The 12807-nt window shown below is 34.7% G+C and overlaps 7 protein-coding genes across 7 annotated transcripts; 3 read left to right on the top strand and 4 right to left on the bottom strand.

Moving 5' to 3' along the window:
* The first annotated feature begins 254 nt into the window (after positions 1–254).
* Positions 255–1493, top strand: EV154DRAFT_33372 (uncharacterized protein). The gene is made up of 6 exons (XM_051594999.1): positions 255–422; positions 529–739; positions 832–983; positions 1046–1085; positions 1149–1374; positions 1446–1493. Exons 2-6 carry the CDS (start codon positions 661–663, stop codon positions 1450–1452), a joined length of 504 nt encoding a protein of 167 aa, XP_051453308.1. The 5' UTR covers positions 255–422; positions 529–660; the 3' UTR covers positions 1453–1493.
* Positions 1446–2892, bottom strand: EV154DRAFT_33378 (uncharacterized protein). Its single transcript, XM_051595000.1, has 5 exons — positions 2475–2892; positions 2069–2414; positions 1854–2015; positions 1682–1774; positions 1446–1612 (listed from the first exon to the last, which is right to left on the bottom strand). The coding sequence occupies exons 1-5, from the start codon at positions 2729–2731 to the stop codon at positions 1535–1537; spliced, it is 936 nt and encodes a 311-aa protein (XP_051453307.1). The 5' UTR covers positions 2732–2892; the 3' UTR covers positions 1446–1534.
* Positions 2562–3969, bottom strand: EV154DRAFT_523008 (uncharacterized protein). The gene is made up of 3 exons (XM_051603056.1): positions 3868–3969; positions 3687–3797; positions 2562–3584 (listed from the first exon to the last, which is right to left on the bottom strand). Exons 1-3 carry the CDS (start codon positions 3919–3921, stop codon positions 3054–3056), a joined length of 696 nt encoding a protein of 231 aa, XP_051453306.1. The 5' UTR covers positions 3922–3969; the 3' UTR covers positions 2562–3053.
* A 166-nt stretch (positions 3970–4135) lies between these two features.
* Positions 4136–4965, bottom strand: EV154DRAFT_523007 (uncharacterized protein). Its single transcript, XM_051603055.1, has 2 exons — positions 4758–4965; positions 4136–4656 (listed from the first exon to the last, which is right to left on the bottom strand). The coding sequence occupies exons 1-2, from the start codon at positions 4893–4895 to the stop codon at positions 4231–4233; spliced, it is 564 nt and encodes a 187-aa protein (XP_051453305.1). The 5' UTR covers positions 4896–4965; the 3' UTR covers positions 4136–4230.
* Positions 4966–5975: 1010 nt separating this feature from the next.
* EV154DRAFT_523004 (uncharacterized protein) lies at positions 5976–7552 on the top strand. The gene is made up of 4 exons (XM_051603054.1): positions 5976–6036; positions 6101–6176; positions 6239–6986; positions 7041–7552. Exons 1-4 carry the CDS (start codon positions 5997–5999, stop codon positions 7536–7538), a joined length of 1362 nt encoding a protein of 453 aa, XP_051453304.1. The 5' UTR covers positions 5976–5996; the 3' UTR covers positions 7539–7552.
* EV154DRAFT_33356 (uncharacterized protein) lies at positions 7257–9416 on the top strand. Its single transcript, XM_051594998.1, has 3 exons — positions 7257–7635; positions 7702–8641; positions 8709–9416. Exons 1-3 carry the CDS (start codon positions 7616–7618, stop codon positions 9318–9320), a joined length of 1572 nt encoding a protein of 523 aa, XP_051453303.1. The 5' UTR covers positions 7257–7615; the 3' UTR covers positions 9321–9416.
* An 858-nt stretch (positions 9417–10274) lies between these two features.
* EV154DRAFT_575008 (GDSL lipase/esterase) lies at positions 10275–11547 on the bottom strand (the record flags this gene model as incomplete). The annotated part of the gene is made up of 6 exons (XM_051606445.1): positions 10275–10393; positions 10475–10764; positions 10820–11020; positions 11107–11208; positions 11269–11290; positions 11369–11547. 6 exons carry the CDS (start codon positions 11545–11547, stop codon positions 10300–10302), a joined length of 888 nt encoding a protein of 295 aa, XP_051453302.1. The 3' UTR covers positions 10275–10299.
* Positions 11548–12807: the final 1260 nt, after the last annotated feature.

Raw genomic sequence — 12807 nt, 5'->3', positions numbered from 1 at the left:
CTGACATTAACCATTGTCTTTTTTTAAGCTCATTCTTTTTTCTTTGTAAGAGTTGTCAAGGGGTCTTCTTGAAGCGTCGTCACTGTTGATTTTTGATTTTAAATTATTTTTTTTTTAAGAAAGAGATTTATGGCATGAAAAAGTTGCTTTGAAAACAAAAATCTCGATTTAGCAGGAAAAATAAAAAAAACGCGTATTAAAAAAAAAGGGAAAATAAAATTATTTTTTCCCCTTTTCCTTCTTTTTTTTTTTTAAAAAAAAATAAATAAATAAATAATAAATTTTTATTGCAATGTCAGTCTACCAACACGAATCACCATGGGGCATCCTCGATCCTTCATTAGAACAACATGCTTATTTCTCTAAAGCAAATGAGCCTACACCGTTTATTCCTGCAATACCTTCTCCTCCCCGTATCCAAGGTAACAACAGCAACAACAACCATAGAAAACACTTTTTTTTTTTTTTGCATAATATTTAAATTTTTTGTTGTTGTTGTTTTTTTTTTTTTTCGAAAAATAAAAAAAGATGAACAAGACATAAATCTAGAAAACTGTTTAAAAGAACTGGACGAGATTCAAGAAGAATTAATGGCGCATCGTCATACGTTTGTATCTTGCTTTTTAGAAAATTTCATTATTTCTTTTATTTTTCTGACTAATGATTTTCCCAAAAAAATGTAGTATTTATTCAGAAAAATTAAAAGTCTTGCAAAATGAATTAGCCAGTATAGAAAATGGTACAAAAAAAAGATATAGTTTAAAGTTTTTTATCAAAAAAAAAAGAAAAAAAAAAAAAAAAAAAAAAAAAAAAACTCACAAAAAAAAACAGAAACACACAAGGTGATTGTGAAACAAGATAAAAAACTAGAAAAGAAGAGGGATAAAGAATTAAAAGCTGCCAATGACATGTATGAATTTCAATTACAATCCATTGATAAACAAGTCCAGCATGAAAAAGCCCTTGTCCTTCAAGACATTGAGGTAAAATATATATATATATTTTTTAAAAAAAAACTTAAAAAATTAATGTCTACAATGGATAGCAAAAAGCAGATTTCGCAAATCGTGTAGTAACTTCAGAAGGTAAGAGAAAAAATTATCTTTTAGATGGTGTGACGTAGAAAGTACTAGAACTTTTTAACGTAGGCACGAGAAAGAGAAAGCACAAGTCGCCTACGGCTGTCACAGATTCAGAAGACGAAAGTGAAGGTGAAGAAGTAGAGTTTCACCGAATCCATTTAAAGAAAAAGATGGGCAGGTTACAGGCAATCTCAGACCGTCAAAAAGCAACCAAATTCAAAAAGTACCATGACGACGATGTACCAAATCAAGAGGAATTACAACATGATATCACCATGATGAGACAAAAATGGTAACACATATGTCATAGTCATTCATCTTTTTTTTTTTTTTTTTTTTACTTACTTTTTTCTCCCCTCGTAGTGCCTAAAATAGGGTTGATTTTATTTTATTTTATACCCCATCAAATTTGTATATTCTTTTTTATATGTATATATTGTCTCATATAAAAGTTAGTCTGAAACTATGGCAAGGATTTTAGATACGACATTTCTCATCATATCAACTTGCATATCTTGACATTCAATTTCCTTTATAAAAACATCATTTCTTTTAGTGTCATAAACATTTCATTGTTCTTTTTTTTTTTGTTATTTTACCTTATTGGGTTTCAATGTATCAAGTAAGTGAGTAAGCGGATTCAAGTAGTTCTTCTGCATACTCTTGATATTCTCTGTACTCCACACTGTCGTCTAGTTTATTTTATATTTATATAAAAAAAAAAAAAAAAAAATTAATAATATTTTTTTTATGTGTAAATATAAACAATACCAAATTATGAGGTCTGTCTTTAATAAGCAAGTAAAAATACAGATTGAGAGCTTGCATCACATGAGCATAGTCATCCCAAAACGCTTCCTCGTTCCAATCGCATTGAAACACAAGAGGAAAGAATACTTTTACAATCAACGGACTTGTGAATACGGAAACACCCTGTCATACCTTTAGTATTCATCTCTCATATAAACCCATTTAAAATGATTTACCTTGGCAAAGGCTTGGTTGATTTGTTCTTTGAGTAAACCAATGGCCGCTGTCTTCATACAATGAAACGGGCAGGTCTCTAATAGTTCTCTTAAAAGAAACACACGTGTTTCTTCATCTCCAAAATTCAAAAACTTTTCTACTAGCTTATAACTAAAGAAACGCAGCGAAGGATCTGGGTGTGTGGCAGCTACAGACGAGATTATTTCAATCAGTTGGCTGGCTTGAAACGCACCGTTCGGTCCTTCCACCTGTTTCTCCAAATCGAGCATCGTCACCGTCGTCTTTATTTCGTCAGACAAGTAAAGTAGTACAAAGATGCCCTTGTCTACCTGCATCGCATTTGAGCTATTAAAAAAAACAGTGTTAAAAATCGAATCATAAAATCAGAAAATAACATTGGTTTACCCGGAGAGTAATTGGACAACGGTGCCTATGTACTTTTTAGCAAATGCCAGTGCATCGGTGGTTTCACAAAGGAGTCCAACTGGCTTACTTGAGAGTCGGCTGTCGTACACGGAGAAAGAAATAACCGCACCTATCCCACGATGACTCAGAGGATACATTCTTGAATTAATCATTTGCCGGTCATCATCCGATATTTGATCTTCTTTTGAAATTTCATGGTGATCCTTTTTCTGCAAGTATTCATAGACACACATCATTCTGTCAGCTGTAAAGCCAAAAGAATGAGATAACAACTATTAGAAACTGGGATGAGAACTCATACATTCTTATTCTTTTCTTTTAAAACAGAGAACTTACGAGACAGCGTTGGATGAGAGAGAGTAAGGTCGGATCCGATAAAGAAATCACTTGGTTGGGTCGCTGAATATTATACTTGCTGTGATACTTTTCATAATAAGACTTGGAAAACGATACATGCGCATTCAGTAAAATACGCTCATAGACCAAATCCATCAAGTAATAACCCAAGTAACGTCTTTTGGTGTCTCCATTTTCCAGACCTATATCCACTGTTTCAATCTAGATATCATTTTTTTTAGAGCACTCTACATAAGAAAGAAAATGATTGCTTACGGGAAACTCAGAATAGGACGGAACTACAGTACGCGTATGAATAAATTCAATCAAATCAAGACAACTCCCCACAAACAAATCTACAGTCTCTTCCCACCCATCACGCTTTCTTTGATGTCCCCCGTATAAACTCTTCTCAATCATCACGCTTTCGATACCATCCATTGTCTTGGTCACATAATTCGCTAGAAACGGAAGAAACAACATCCATTCTCTTGCTCGCTTCATCTGTTCTAAACCTTGACCAAACAAGGCCATGTACATGCTGGATAATCGTGCTGTTTTTACACACTCTAATTCCGTCTCAAAGTCCCACGAAATACAAATCAATTGATCCATCATGCGTTCCACCAAATCATCGGCGTCTAACTGAGCTGCTGTCTTTTCGATGATTACGTAAGCACACCCACGGATTTCTTTATCCTCATCATTCAGCAATGGAAACATTCGATCCATCAAGTCCACATGAGCTGTTTGCTGAGGTCAGTGTTTAATAATAAGAGAATAAAAAAAGGTGGTTTTTTTTTAGTGAAAGTGAAAACTTGAGTGTTTTTTTTTTTTTTTTTTTTTTTTTTTTACAGGATCGGCTTGAAGAATGGATAAAAGTTGGTACAACATGGGTTTGACAGATGCGTTGTTTGTTATTCCTTGTAAAATGGTGTCGATGGTTACGTTCGATGGGGCAGGTACCTACATGAGTGAATAAAACACGTTATATAAAAAAGAAAGTCTGTGTTTCCGAGTGGCTTCTTTTAGTTACGTCTCCAACATGATCACCGTTTAAGTAAACTTGATGACTTTTGAAAATGCTCATGTGTCGTCCCTTTGATTCTTTTTTATGAGAGAAAAGAGAAAGAGATACAAAAGTTGTGTGTCAGAGCACACATATACAAACATGCGCGCTCTTTAAAACTTTATTTTTGGGTGGATTTTAATAGCCATTTTGACAAGAACGTCAATTCCTTCAAGTAATGTCTCAGCAGTAAAAGTAGCAGTGAACCGTATCTACCGCATTCCATCTGCCGCAAGCTTCATTGCATGTATGATGTGCATACACATATACAAAAAAAAAAAAGAGAGAGAGAGAGAGCCCGCAATCCTTATCCATAATTTTTATTGCTATTTACATATAAAACATATCCCACAAACCACATGAATCACATGCGACCAAGAGTGTGTTATCTGTTCCTGGTTCAAGAGAAACTTCAATGGGTCCTTGACATTGTTGCGCATGAGAAAAGGAGGCAGCATCGATCTGAGCGAGACACGATTCTGTTGCATAAAATCCACAGGTGGGACAAGACGCAAGTTGTGATGTGAATGTTAATACACTTTTTTTACAGGACACACATTGTCTGGACTGTTCATAACACGCGATAGCCTCTTCCAGTTCCTGTTCTTCCAATAATAAATGCACTTGTGTTTCATCGTCATTGTGTATACTTTCACTAATGAGATCATTAATATCCATTATGCCTTCCTCTCTCATTGTTTGTTCATTTAGGCGAACGAATTCAGCCCATTCGTTTTGAATCATGTGTTGCATAAACTGTTCATACAGAAAAAGAAAGAGTGTTGTTTTAATACAGTGAAACCTTTTCAGGGACTGCGATCCATATGTGTCTTTGTGTTTATGAGTGTGTACCAAACCTGTTCTTGTCTGTTTTGATTTACTTTTGCTTGTCGATCATTCTTCATGCGATCGTTACATTGTTGTCTAAATTTATCTCTCCACCGGCGTTTGTTATCTGCCAAGTCCTTTACGGGTCTTCGCACAGAGTTCATCATGGCTGAAAAAAAAAGAATGAAGACAGAAAGGGGAGGTTTTTTTTTAGCGTCTCCGACACGACACGCTTAAAACACGGTGATTCATACAAAAAATAAATATTGAGGTGGACTGGCTTTTTAACCATTTTCTTCACACACAATACACACCATGGAGAGATCGCGTGAACTGATGGATAACGTAGAGTTAAAGAAAGAACAGTACAGAAAACTCAATGTGGAACTAGCAAAAATGGAACAAAATTTACAACGATTGAATACAAATGTAAAGGAAACCTTGGAACAAGCACCAGTCTTTCGAGAAATGGGAACTTATCATGCTTCCTTGTAAGGTTTTTTTATGATCTTGTAACAACACTTTTGAGCTAATTCTTGTGTAAACATGTAGATTCATGGCGATGCAGCAGGCTACGAAACCTAAAGATACCCCACGCTAATTTATCACCCAGAATGAAAAAAAATAAAATAAAGATTATACACAGTGTTTTCAACCAAGGACCGCCCTCGTCACCCGTCATACTGACATGCAGTAAGATTCAATGGTAGAGAGTGAATCGAATAGCTCAACCTGGGTGGTGGGGGTGAATACGAATTGGGACTAACACGGCTTTTTTCAACAAAACAAAACAAAACAATGATGAAATGGATTGTATCACCTACAAATAGGATACGATTTCAGGAACAGGAAAGAGGGACGAATTTGTTAAAATGGTTACGAACTGCAGAAGCATCTTTTTCAGAAGTTGTCATGTACATTTAAGCTTTATTGTTTGTTATTTTTTTTTTCTGGATGATGAACACCCATATGATTGATTGCAGTAACTTTTTTTTTTTGGATCGAGTACGGATTATGTCTGCCTTTTGATGAAAACTTTGGAATTAGTGTTTCACATACATGTAAATGTCTGAATCACCCAAACATGATTTGAACTTAGCATCGCATTGTTTCCTCTGTACTGCAAAACAAATGGATCTAAAAATAAACCGTGTATGTGTAACACTGTCAAGAATGAGTACAACCAAAAGATTGCCAAGCAGTGTTATTGTTATTCCTTTTTCTTCTTTCTTTTTTTTTTTAATAAAGAAATAAAAATAACCATTGCTATGGCTATTGACGTAAAATACAGATATGTTATGGGAATAGGTACGCTTTTTCGTTGTTGTTTCGAAAGTAACGGAGACTAGACTTTCATTCAAATCTTGTTTAGAATTGGGTGATTTGTTCTCTTCAGTATCTGTGGCTCACGTAAAAGATCCGGCCAATATATATAGTGTCGAGAGCTGGTATCTAATAAATAAAGGTTCTAATCAAAATTACATACATACTCAATCCAATTTATTTCCAGGGACAATGAACAGGAAGCATGGACTAATAGACACTATCGATTTCCTACATCAATCAGGTACAATAACGATTGGATGGGGACCAAATCTCTTGGGGTTGAGTATGACACCAATAACATGGACGACCATGGCTCAACTTCAATATACCAAATCAAGCAATATTTATTCCACCCTGACAAATCCAACGAAATACTTGGAAAAATGAAGAAAGGGCTCACCATCAAAAAAGTACTGGCGGATTTTCTGGCAGGTTTTGTCCAATTAGCGCGCAGGAGATTTCGGGTGCATGAACAATTCCAGAAAAGCCAGTTCTATGATAACGATTTAAAGGCCAAATATATTCATTATAGAGTAGCTTGCCCTAGTTCTTTACAAGGATTAATGAGAGAATGTTTTGTTTATGCTGGAATTACCGACAATTACAAACTTGAACAACAATTATCTTTTGTAACCGAGGTGGAGGCCATTGCTTATCATCAAATTGCTTTAGACAGGAAAATCACGGGGCTGAAAATCGATCAAAGTTATCTGATTTGCAGTGTAAGCGAGAATTCGGTTGGTATTGCTGATATATGTGTAGATACAACTGAAGCGCTTAGTACAGTAGAATTGGTGGGTGAAAATTTGAAGGGTGGATCTACGGCCTTGGAAAATCGATTTCGAGATTATCTGGAAGAAAGATGCATTTGGTTCAATCAAAGTCCCGAGACTATCGAAAAGGCATGTTCTGATTTTCTGGACACCATGAAGGTAACCCACGTTTATCTTAAACTTTTAATCATCCAGACGTTAACGAATGTTCAGTTTGGATTTAAAGTAATAGATCCCAACGCATGTGCTTTCGAATTACAAGATGTAAACAAAAACACCGTCCATATTTCCTACGAAAATCTTGACCGAGCTGTGTTTTTACCGTATATCGATACTATTATTCAATGCATCCTTGATATATACAAAAAATTAAAAGGAAACCGTCAACTTCTTCTTTCTGGAAAGTATGGCCAAGACCCTTATTTTATCAAGCACTTGGTCTATGATATTGATGAAACTTGTTTACAACGTGTTGACCTTGTTAAAAATTTATTTGATTCCATATCCTCTGGTGCTGTCACTTCTGCTTTAAGGAAAAGTGAGGTTCGTACCCCTTTATTTCATTCTCATAGTAATGATTTGGTTGAGGAAGACTATTATGCTGACAGAAGAACTGATAACATTGAAGAAGATTACGATTTTATTGTTGGATTAGGTAAAGTATATTTTTTTTTTGATATAGTCAGCTCGGTCGATTTAACTTTCAAGTAAAAAAAAAAAAAAAAGATATCGGTGCTTCGTTTTCTGGATGCTCTTACATTAATCTAAAGGGTGAAAATTGTATTAAAATGTTTAAAAAAGAGTGGTGGTAATAATGATTAGTTTTCTCATAATTTCAAGGTTCAGTTTTCTCATTTTTCATTCATATAAATAGGCCAGGTTCGGATTCGGAGCTCGCCGGCTCCAGAATTCCAACGTTATTAATGGTCGATAAATACATGAGGCCTGTCTTTTGGGGGAATAAAGCTAAAAATGAAGCGGATAACAATAAGGACAATGAACGCCTTGCTCTTCTAGAAGGATTTACATTATTCTCACATACGGAGTCCTTAAATCGTTTTTATGGCGATGGTGATAAAGCGTTGGAAGATATACGATCAAACAACAATTATGGAACTGATTGTGATAGACATGAACATCATCTCTTCAAGTACCTCTATGACCTTAAGGACGATCACAAAAATAAATCCACTGCCACCAGAAATATGTCTGCAATGGATGCCATGACTTGTTTTTTAAAAGTTTATACAGACTATATAGTGAAATTTATCGTCGAGGGCGAAAAACTAGTATTACTCAAGACATCGAGCAAAGCATTTCTTTTAAACAAGTACAAATTCAAGTTTGTTATGAATGTGCCGGCAATGTGTGATGCATCTGACCAAGAAAGATTAATTCAATCTGCTATTCAGGCTGGAATTATCAATGAAGACTCCCGTCACCGACTATTGCTTGTAGATGAACACGAAGCCGCTATTCTTGCTTGTGAGAATGAATTGTGCCAATTGTTTAAAAATGGTGACGGACTAGACAACTACGCGAGAGACCAGGATTGGAAAAACATCATTGTGTTGGATGCTGGTGGGTTGACTGTCAATGCATCGACTTATCAATGGAGACCCTATAATAAAAAAAACCAAGAAAGACATATAAATCAACTTGGAGACCGGATAGGAGATTTATGTGGCTCTACATTTTTGGACATAGGTTACAAGAAATATCTTTTGCAACTTTATAAAAATATGGGCATCGATCCCAATGGAACCGACAACAATCTTGATAAGATTTTGCTTCAATTTTCAAACAAATTTAAGGTACCGTCATAATATCGTTGTTTTATAAAAAAAAAGTATCGTTAACAATTTCATAATTATGATGCAGCCAAATGCATACATACCAATTCAGGTTAGTGATGAAAATTTCTCAGTAAGGTCAGCCGTGGATCCTCCTTATAATGTGGTATCTCAAAATACGCAATATCAATACAACCGAGATGATGGAAAAATTATTATTTCAGATAATGATATGGGACCAGAGATCTTTGATCCTGTAATTTCTCACATCCTAAATCTTTTAAAGCGGCAAGTAAAGCAAGCCGAAGACGATGGAAGAAAAATCGACTCTATTCTTATGGTTGGCGGGTTTTCTCAATCCGCTTATTTAAGACAGAAAATCCAATCTACACCCCTTTTGAACCTTCCGCTTGTTACTCCAAAGGACATGACAAGCACCTTTTCCCGCGGTGCTGTGTCATATGGGATCATAGAAAATCCAAAGACTAGAAATATTGATGAGGATAAACATTTTTCATTGGAGGTACAGATACCTTTGACGTCTTTAGAAATGACAGATCCCCAACTTAAAAAAGTGAAAGGCTTGAACGGAAAATCTTATGCAAAAGGTCGTTTAAAACACTTTTTAAAAAAAGGTCATTGTACGTATACCCAGAAAGTACAAACTGAGTATCCCAAGAATACAGTCATTGGTAAGTAGGAAGATTTCTGGTAGTGAATTGTTCTGAAATGCATTGACCAATCAATAATCAACATTTTTCTTTCTTAACATTATCAGCTATCTTTTCATGTGCTTCTGACACATCTGACTACGTAACAGATCGCCACATAAAAAGAGTAGAAACAATTATTACAGTATCACCAGATATAAAAGGTATAGAAGAGGGCCAAATGATTGAATTTGATGTTAGTCTTCATACCTATAATAGTGAGGTTACCGTTGTAATAAGGTGCGAAAACGACTTGGTGAATGCCGATCTTCGAATGAAAGACAACAGCCAAAAAGTTGTGAACTCCACATCAAGTATAAAGTCAGATATTTATTATCTATTAGAGCAGCAATGTGATGCTGAGCACTCCATTGTTGATTATTTCTCTAGTAGTAGGTAGACTATGTAAAATTTATAAATACATTTTAGTAGAGTTACGTTGTTTGCATATTTAGCGATTGTAGTCGAAGGTCTCTAACATAATACTGCTGTATCAGTTTCTCTTCATCTCGAATAATAAATAAAGGATTTGGAAGTTGTAGACTCTCCTTTTTCAGATAACTTCATTTATGTTTAAAGTTGATGATTACAGATTTCAAAAGACATTTGAGTTCATGTCTCGCGCTACTCTCTGGTAGGTCAAATGGACATACATAGTACTAATTATAAGAGTTTTGTTTTCAAGAGGGATTTTTGTATAGATAATACAAAAGCGTTTGTCAGGAATTGCATTTTCAGTATAAAAAGTTATGTTTTCTACACATTAAAACATGTGAATGAGTCATAAGTCTGTTTGTTATTAGTTATAGTTTCAATACTATAATACAATAAAGTCAGTTAATAGTTAGGTTAGAGGATTTTGTTTTTTACGATTATTGTTTAAATTGTTATATTAATAAATAAAAAAAGTGTTATTACTGGGCATTTGTAAAGCGAAAATAGGTATGTGTAGTATGAATGTAAAGTGTTCTACCATTGAAGTTCGACGAGTTTTTCGTATACTGCGGTAGCAAGTAAAGCATGTGTCTTTGTTGTAGGGTGTAGATCATCCCACCAAATTAGACTACCAAAGTAGGTCAATGGCACGTTAGTTGATAAAGTAACATGGGAGGGAGGTCAAAAAAAGTAAAAACAAACGACTTACTCTCTACAACTGTTACCTCCTTGGCAATCCATTCGGGATAACACCCCTGATTTATCTCCGTCAATCAGTTTTTTGAACACCCTATGTGTGTTAAAAAAGGTGGCCGATATATTGGGATTGTCTGATTGAAAGAGGCTCATCAAGTCAAACAATCTTGAATTGTAATTTGCTACTAGTCTTCTTAATTCGTAATTTGTCTGGATGGATATATTCTTGTAGATATTTGCTGCGTCTAATGGTATCAGACCCATCAAAACAATGTGATTTGCACCGCTATCGGCTAATTTATACTATCATATCGCGAAATTAAGAAACTGTAAATCTAAAGAATATTTTATGACTTACCAGATCATCCGAAATACTGTTAATAATGGCGTCCATAATATCAATTCTACCTTGTCGCTGCTGAGGATACCTTATAAATAATTCGGTCATATCATTCACACCCGTCCATATGAAGTAAGCAGAACCAACGCGTGGAGTGTTCGTTCTTTCATAAGCCTCTACTTGTGTATGCATGTCTTCAGTATACCTCAGAATTAAATTCTATGTAGAAACAAAAAAACAAAAAAACAAAAAAAATCAGTCAACTTCTCAGCAACCTATGCTTTTTTAAATAGAAAATTCTTTACATTATTAGCTGTAGAACCAGAGCGTGCGAAATCAAAAAGTTGAGCCTTGTAAATATCAGCAAGATACTCAATCCAAAGTGGGCCATCGCAAGCTCTCTGAATCTAAAACATTTGTTGTGTTAGTGATAGTTTTACATTAAATAACAGTAATTTCTTTTATACATCTGATGTGGATGGATGGAGGCTATAAAATTAAATAATTAATCATTTGAAGTAAAAAGGAAGATGAGTAAAACACGTCAAATTTCATTTATCAACTAACCTGTTTGGAGATATTTCATTTGATCCGTCTTTATAAAATCTTGTTTGGGATCCATTATCTGTATAGGAGTCCCCAAAGGCAATGACATTTTGAAAAATAGTCTTTGGTTGTAATGAATCAGCTTGAACTGACAGTTGAAGGGCGTATGAAATTAAGAGCACAAATATAAGTGTATACATTGGCACAGTGATATCAAGGAAAAAAATCTGAAAGAGATAAATAAAGAAAGAAAATATATAAAATCTTTATTTCAGGATTCCTGTAAAATACTAGAAAGTCTAGATTGGGGGTTTGAGTTTCCCTTTTAATTTCTCCCTTTTTATACTAAACACGGGGAAAAATAAATCATCACCAACGGAAAAAATATAAAACAAGCTCCCTGAAAATGTCTCAACTACTCTTCTCACCCCCACCCAAGAAGAAACAGAAGAAGAAGCATAAAAAAAAAAGAAAAAAAAATTAGAAACCTTCCGGCAGCACAAAGATACAAATAAAGTAATGTCTTAACATTGATCGCCCGTCCTATTGTTAACTTTGAATAATGACAGCCAAAACAAATAATGCAATAACTTTAATGGTCATGATCATATATCAAAAAAATTTGATATTGAGTCGTTGAAGGTTTGCATGTCTCACTATTTCGATATCCGTGAACGTAAGGTTACTTTAAAAGGGTTTTGTAACATATTGGTTAATGCAATCTGTCTCAGTTGTCTGCAAAGATAACGTCATATTGTAATATTTGTTTATTTGTAAATTTCAATCTTTAACTTAAAAGTTCAATTACATGTTTTAAAGCTGATAAAAAATCATCTTTGATAACTTTGGTTGTCCCATGCATTTCAGATGATAGCACTCCGGCGAAATCATTGGGCTGAAAAAGGTATGGTCTCACTCTTTCGCATCATCTATTTTATCAATTTGACATGAATGTGTTACCTGTATGTATTGACCCTTGCTTAATGAGATCTGAACACTAAACACACTATTTATCATGTCACATACCTTTAAGATGAATTTAATAAAATATGCATATTAGAATAATAATTCTAGAGAGTAGAGAAGCGGTTCATAACAGTGATATTATAATAACGGTAGTTTCTATAATAATATACAAAAGTAGACTGCGTTATTTTTTAGCATTAAATATGTAAATAATTTTATTCGACAAGTGATATTTCTGATTGTAAACAATAAGGTATAATCTAATTGGGGGTAGGGGCGGAGCCACTGTGTGAAGAATAGTGGCTGGAGTACGAGTAATGATAATGGTAGCTGCTTGATCCTTTTGATCTTGAAGCGGATTTATTACTTGATTTTGAGGATCTTGAAGCAGATTTATTGCTTGATTTTGATGATCTGCTGGGAGGAGCAGATTTGCCAGTAGGTCTTGGAGAAGCAGAGGGCCTACTGTTGGATCGAGAGGCCTCAGATGATCT

The sequence above is a fragment of the Mucor mucedo genome (assembly GCF_025094135.1).
Source record: "Mucor mucedo strain NRRL 3635 chromosome Unknown EV154scaffold_119, whole genome shotgun sequence".
In the NCBI taxonomy this organism is placed as follows: Eukaryota; Fungi; Mucoromycota; class Mucoromycetes; order Mucorales; family Mucoraceae; genus Mucor; species Mucor mucedo.
The sequence above is the reverse complement of the archived record's forward strand: the minus strand, read 5'-3'. Positions and strand labels throughout refer to the sequence as shown.

What these genes read in the sequence shown, in the direction of transcription:
- EV154DRAFT_33372 (XM_051594999.1), top strand. Translation starts at nt 661, where the DNA reads ATGATTTTCCCAAAAAAATGTAGTATTTATTCAGAAAAATTAAAAGTC. An exon ending in ATTAGCCAGTATAGAAAATG is followed by an intron (nt 740 to 831) that starts GTACAAAAAAAA and finishes AAAAAAAAACAG; the next exon opens with AAACACACAAGGTGATTGTG. An exon ending in TCGTGTAGTAACTTCAGAAG is followed by an intron (nt 1,086 to 1,148) that starts GTAAGAGAAAAA and finishes TTTTTAACGTAG; the next exon opens with GCACGAGAAAGAGAAAGCAC.
- EV154DRAFT_33378 (XM_051595000.1), bottom strand. Translation starts at nt 2,731, where the DNA reads ATGATGTGTGTCTATGAATACTTGCAGAAAAAGGATCACCATGAAATT. An exon ending in GTTGTCCAATTACTCTCCGG is followed by an intron (nt 2,415 to 2,474) that starts GTAAACCAATGT and finishes TTTTTTTAATAG; the next exon opens with CTCAAATGCGATGCAGGTAG. An exon ending in ATACATTGAAACCCAATAAG is followed by an intron (nt 1,613 to 1,681) that starts GTAAAATAACAA and finishes GTTTTTATAAAG; the next exon opens with GAAATTGAATGTCAAGATAT.
- EV154DRAFT_523008 (XM_051603056.1), bottom strand. Translation starts at nt 3,921, where the DNA reads ATGAGCATTTTCAAAAGTCATCAAGTTTACTTAAACGGTGATCATGTT. An exon ending in ACGGTGATCATGTTGGAGAC is followed by an intron (nt 3,798 to 3,867) that starts GTAACTAAAAGA and finishes TCACTCATGTAG; the next exon opens with GTACCTGCCCCATCGAACGT. An exon ending in CCATTCTTCAAGCCGATCCT is followed by an intron (nt 3,585 to 3,686) that starts GTAAAAAAAAAA and finishes CACTGACCTCAG; the next exon opens with CAAACAGCTCATGTGGACTT.
- EV154DRAFT_523007 (XM_051603055.1), bottom strand. Translation starts at nt 4,895, where the DNA reads ATGATGAACTCTGTGCGAAGACCCGTAAAGGACTTGGCAGATAACAAA. An exon ending in ATCAAAACAGACAAGAACAG is followed by an intron (nt 4,657 to 4,757) that starts GTTTGGTACACA and finishes CTGTATGAACAG; the next exon opens with TTTATGCAACACATGATTCA.
- EV154DRAFT_523004 (XM_051603054.1), top strand. Translation starts at nt 5,997, where the DNA reads ATGGCTATTGACGTAAAATACAGATATGTTATGGGAATAG. An exon ending in CAGATATGTTATGGGAATAG is followed by an intron (nt 6,037 to 6,100) that starts GTACGCTTTTTC and finishes AATCTTGTTTAG; the next exon opens with AATTGGGTGATTTGTTCTCT. An exon ending in ATATATAGTGTCGAGAGCTG is followed by an intron (nt 6,177 to 6,238) that starts GTATCTAATAAA and finishes ATTTATTTCCAG; the next exon opens with GGACAATGAACAGGAAGCAT.
- EV154DRAFT_33356 (XM_051594998.1), top strand. Translation starts at nt 7,616, where the DNA reads ATGTTTAAAAAAGAGTGGTG. An exon ending in ATGTTTAAAAAAGAGTGGTG is followed by an intron (nt 7,636 to 7,701) that starts GTAATAATGATT and finishes TCATATAAATAG; the next exon opens with GCCAGGTTCGGATTCGGAGC. An exon ending in AATTTTCAAACAAATTTAAG is followed by an intron (nt 8,642 to 8,708) that starts GTACCGTCATAA and finishes ATTATGATGCAG; the next exon opens with CCAAATGCATACATACCAAT.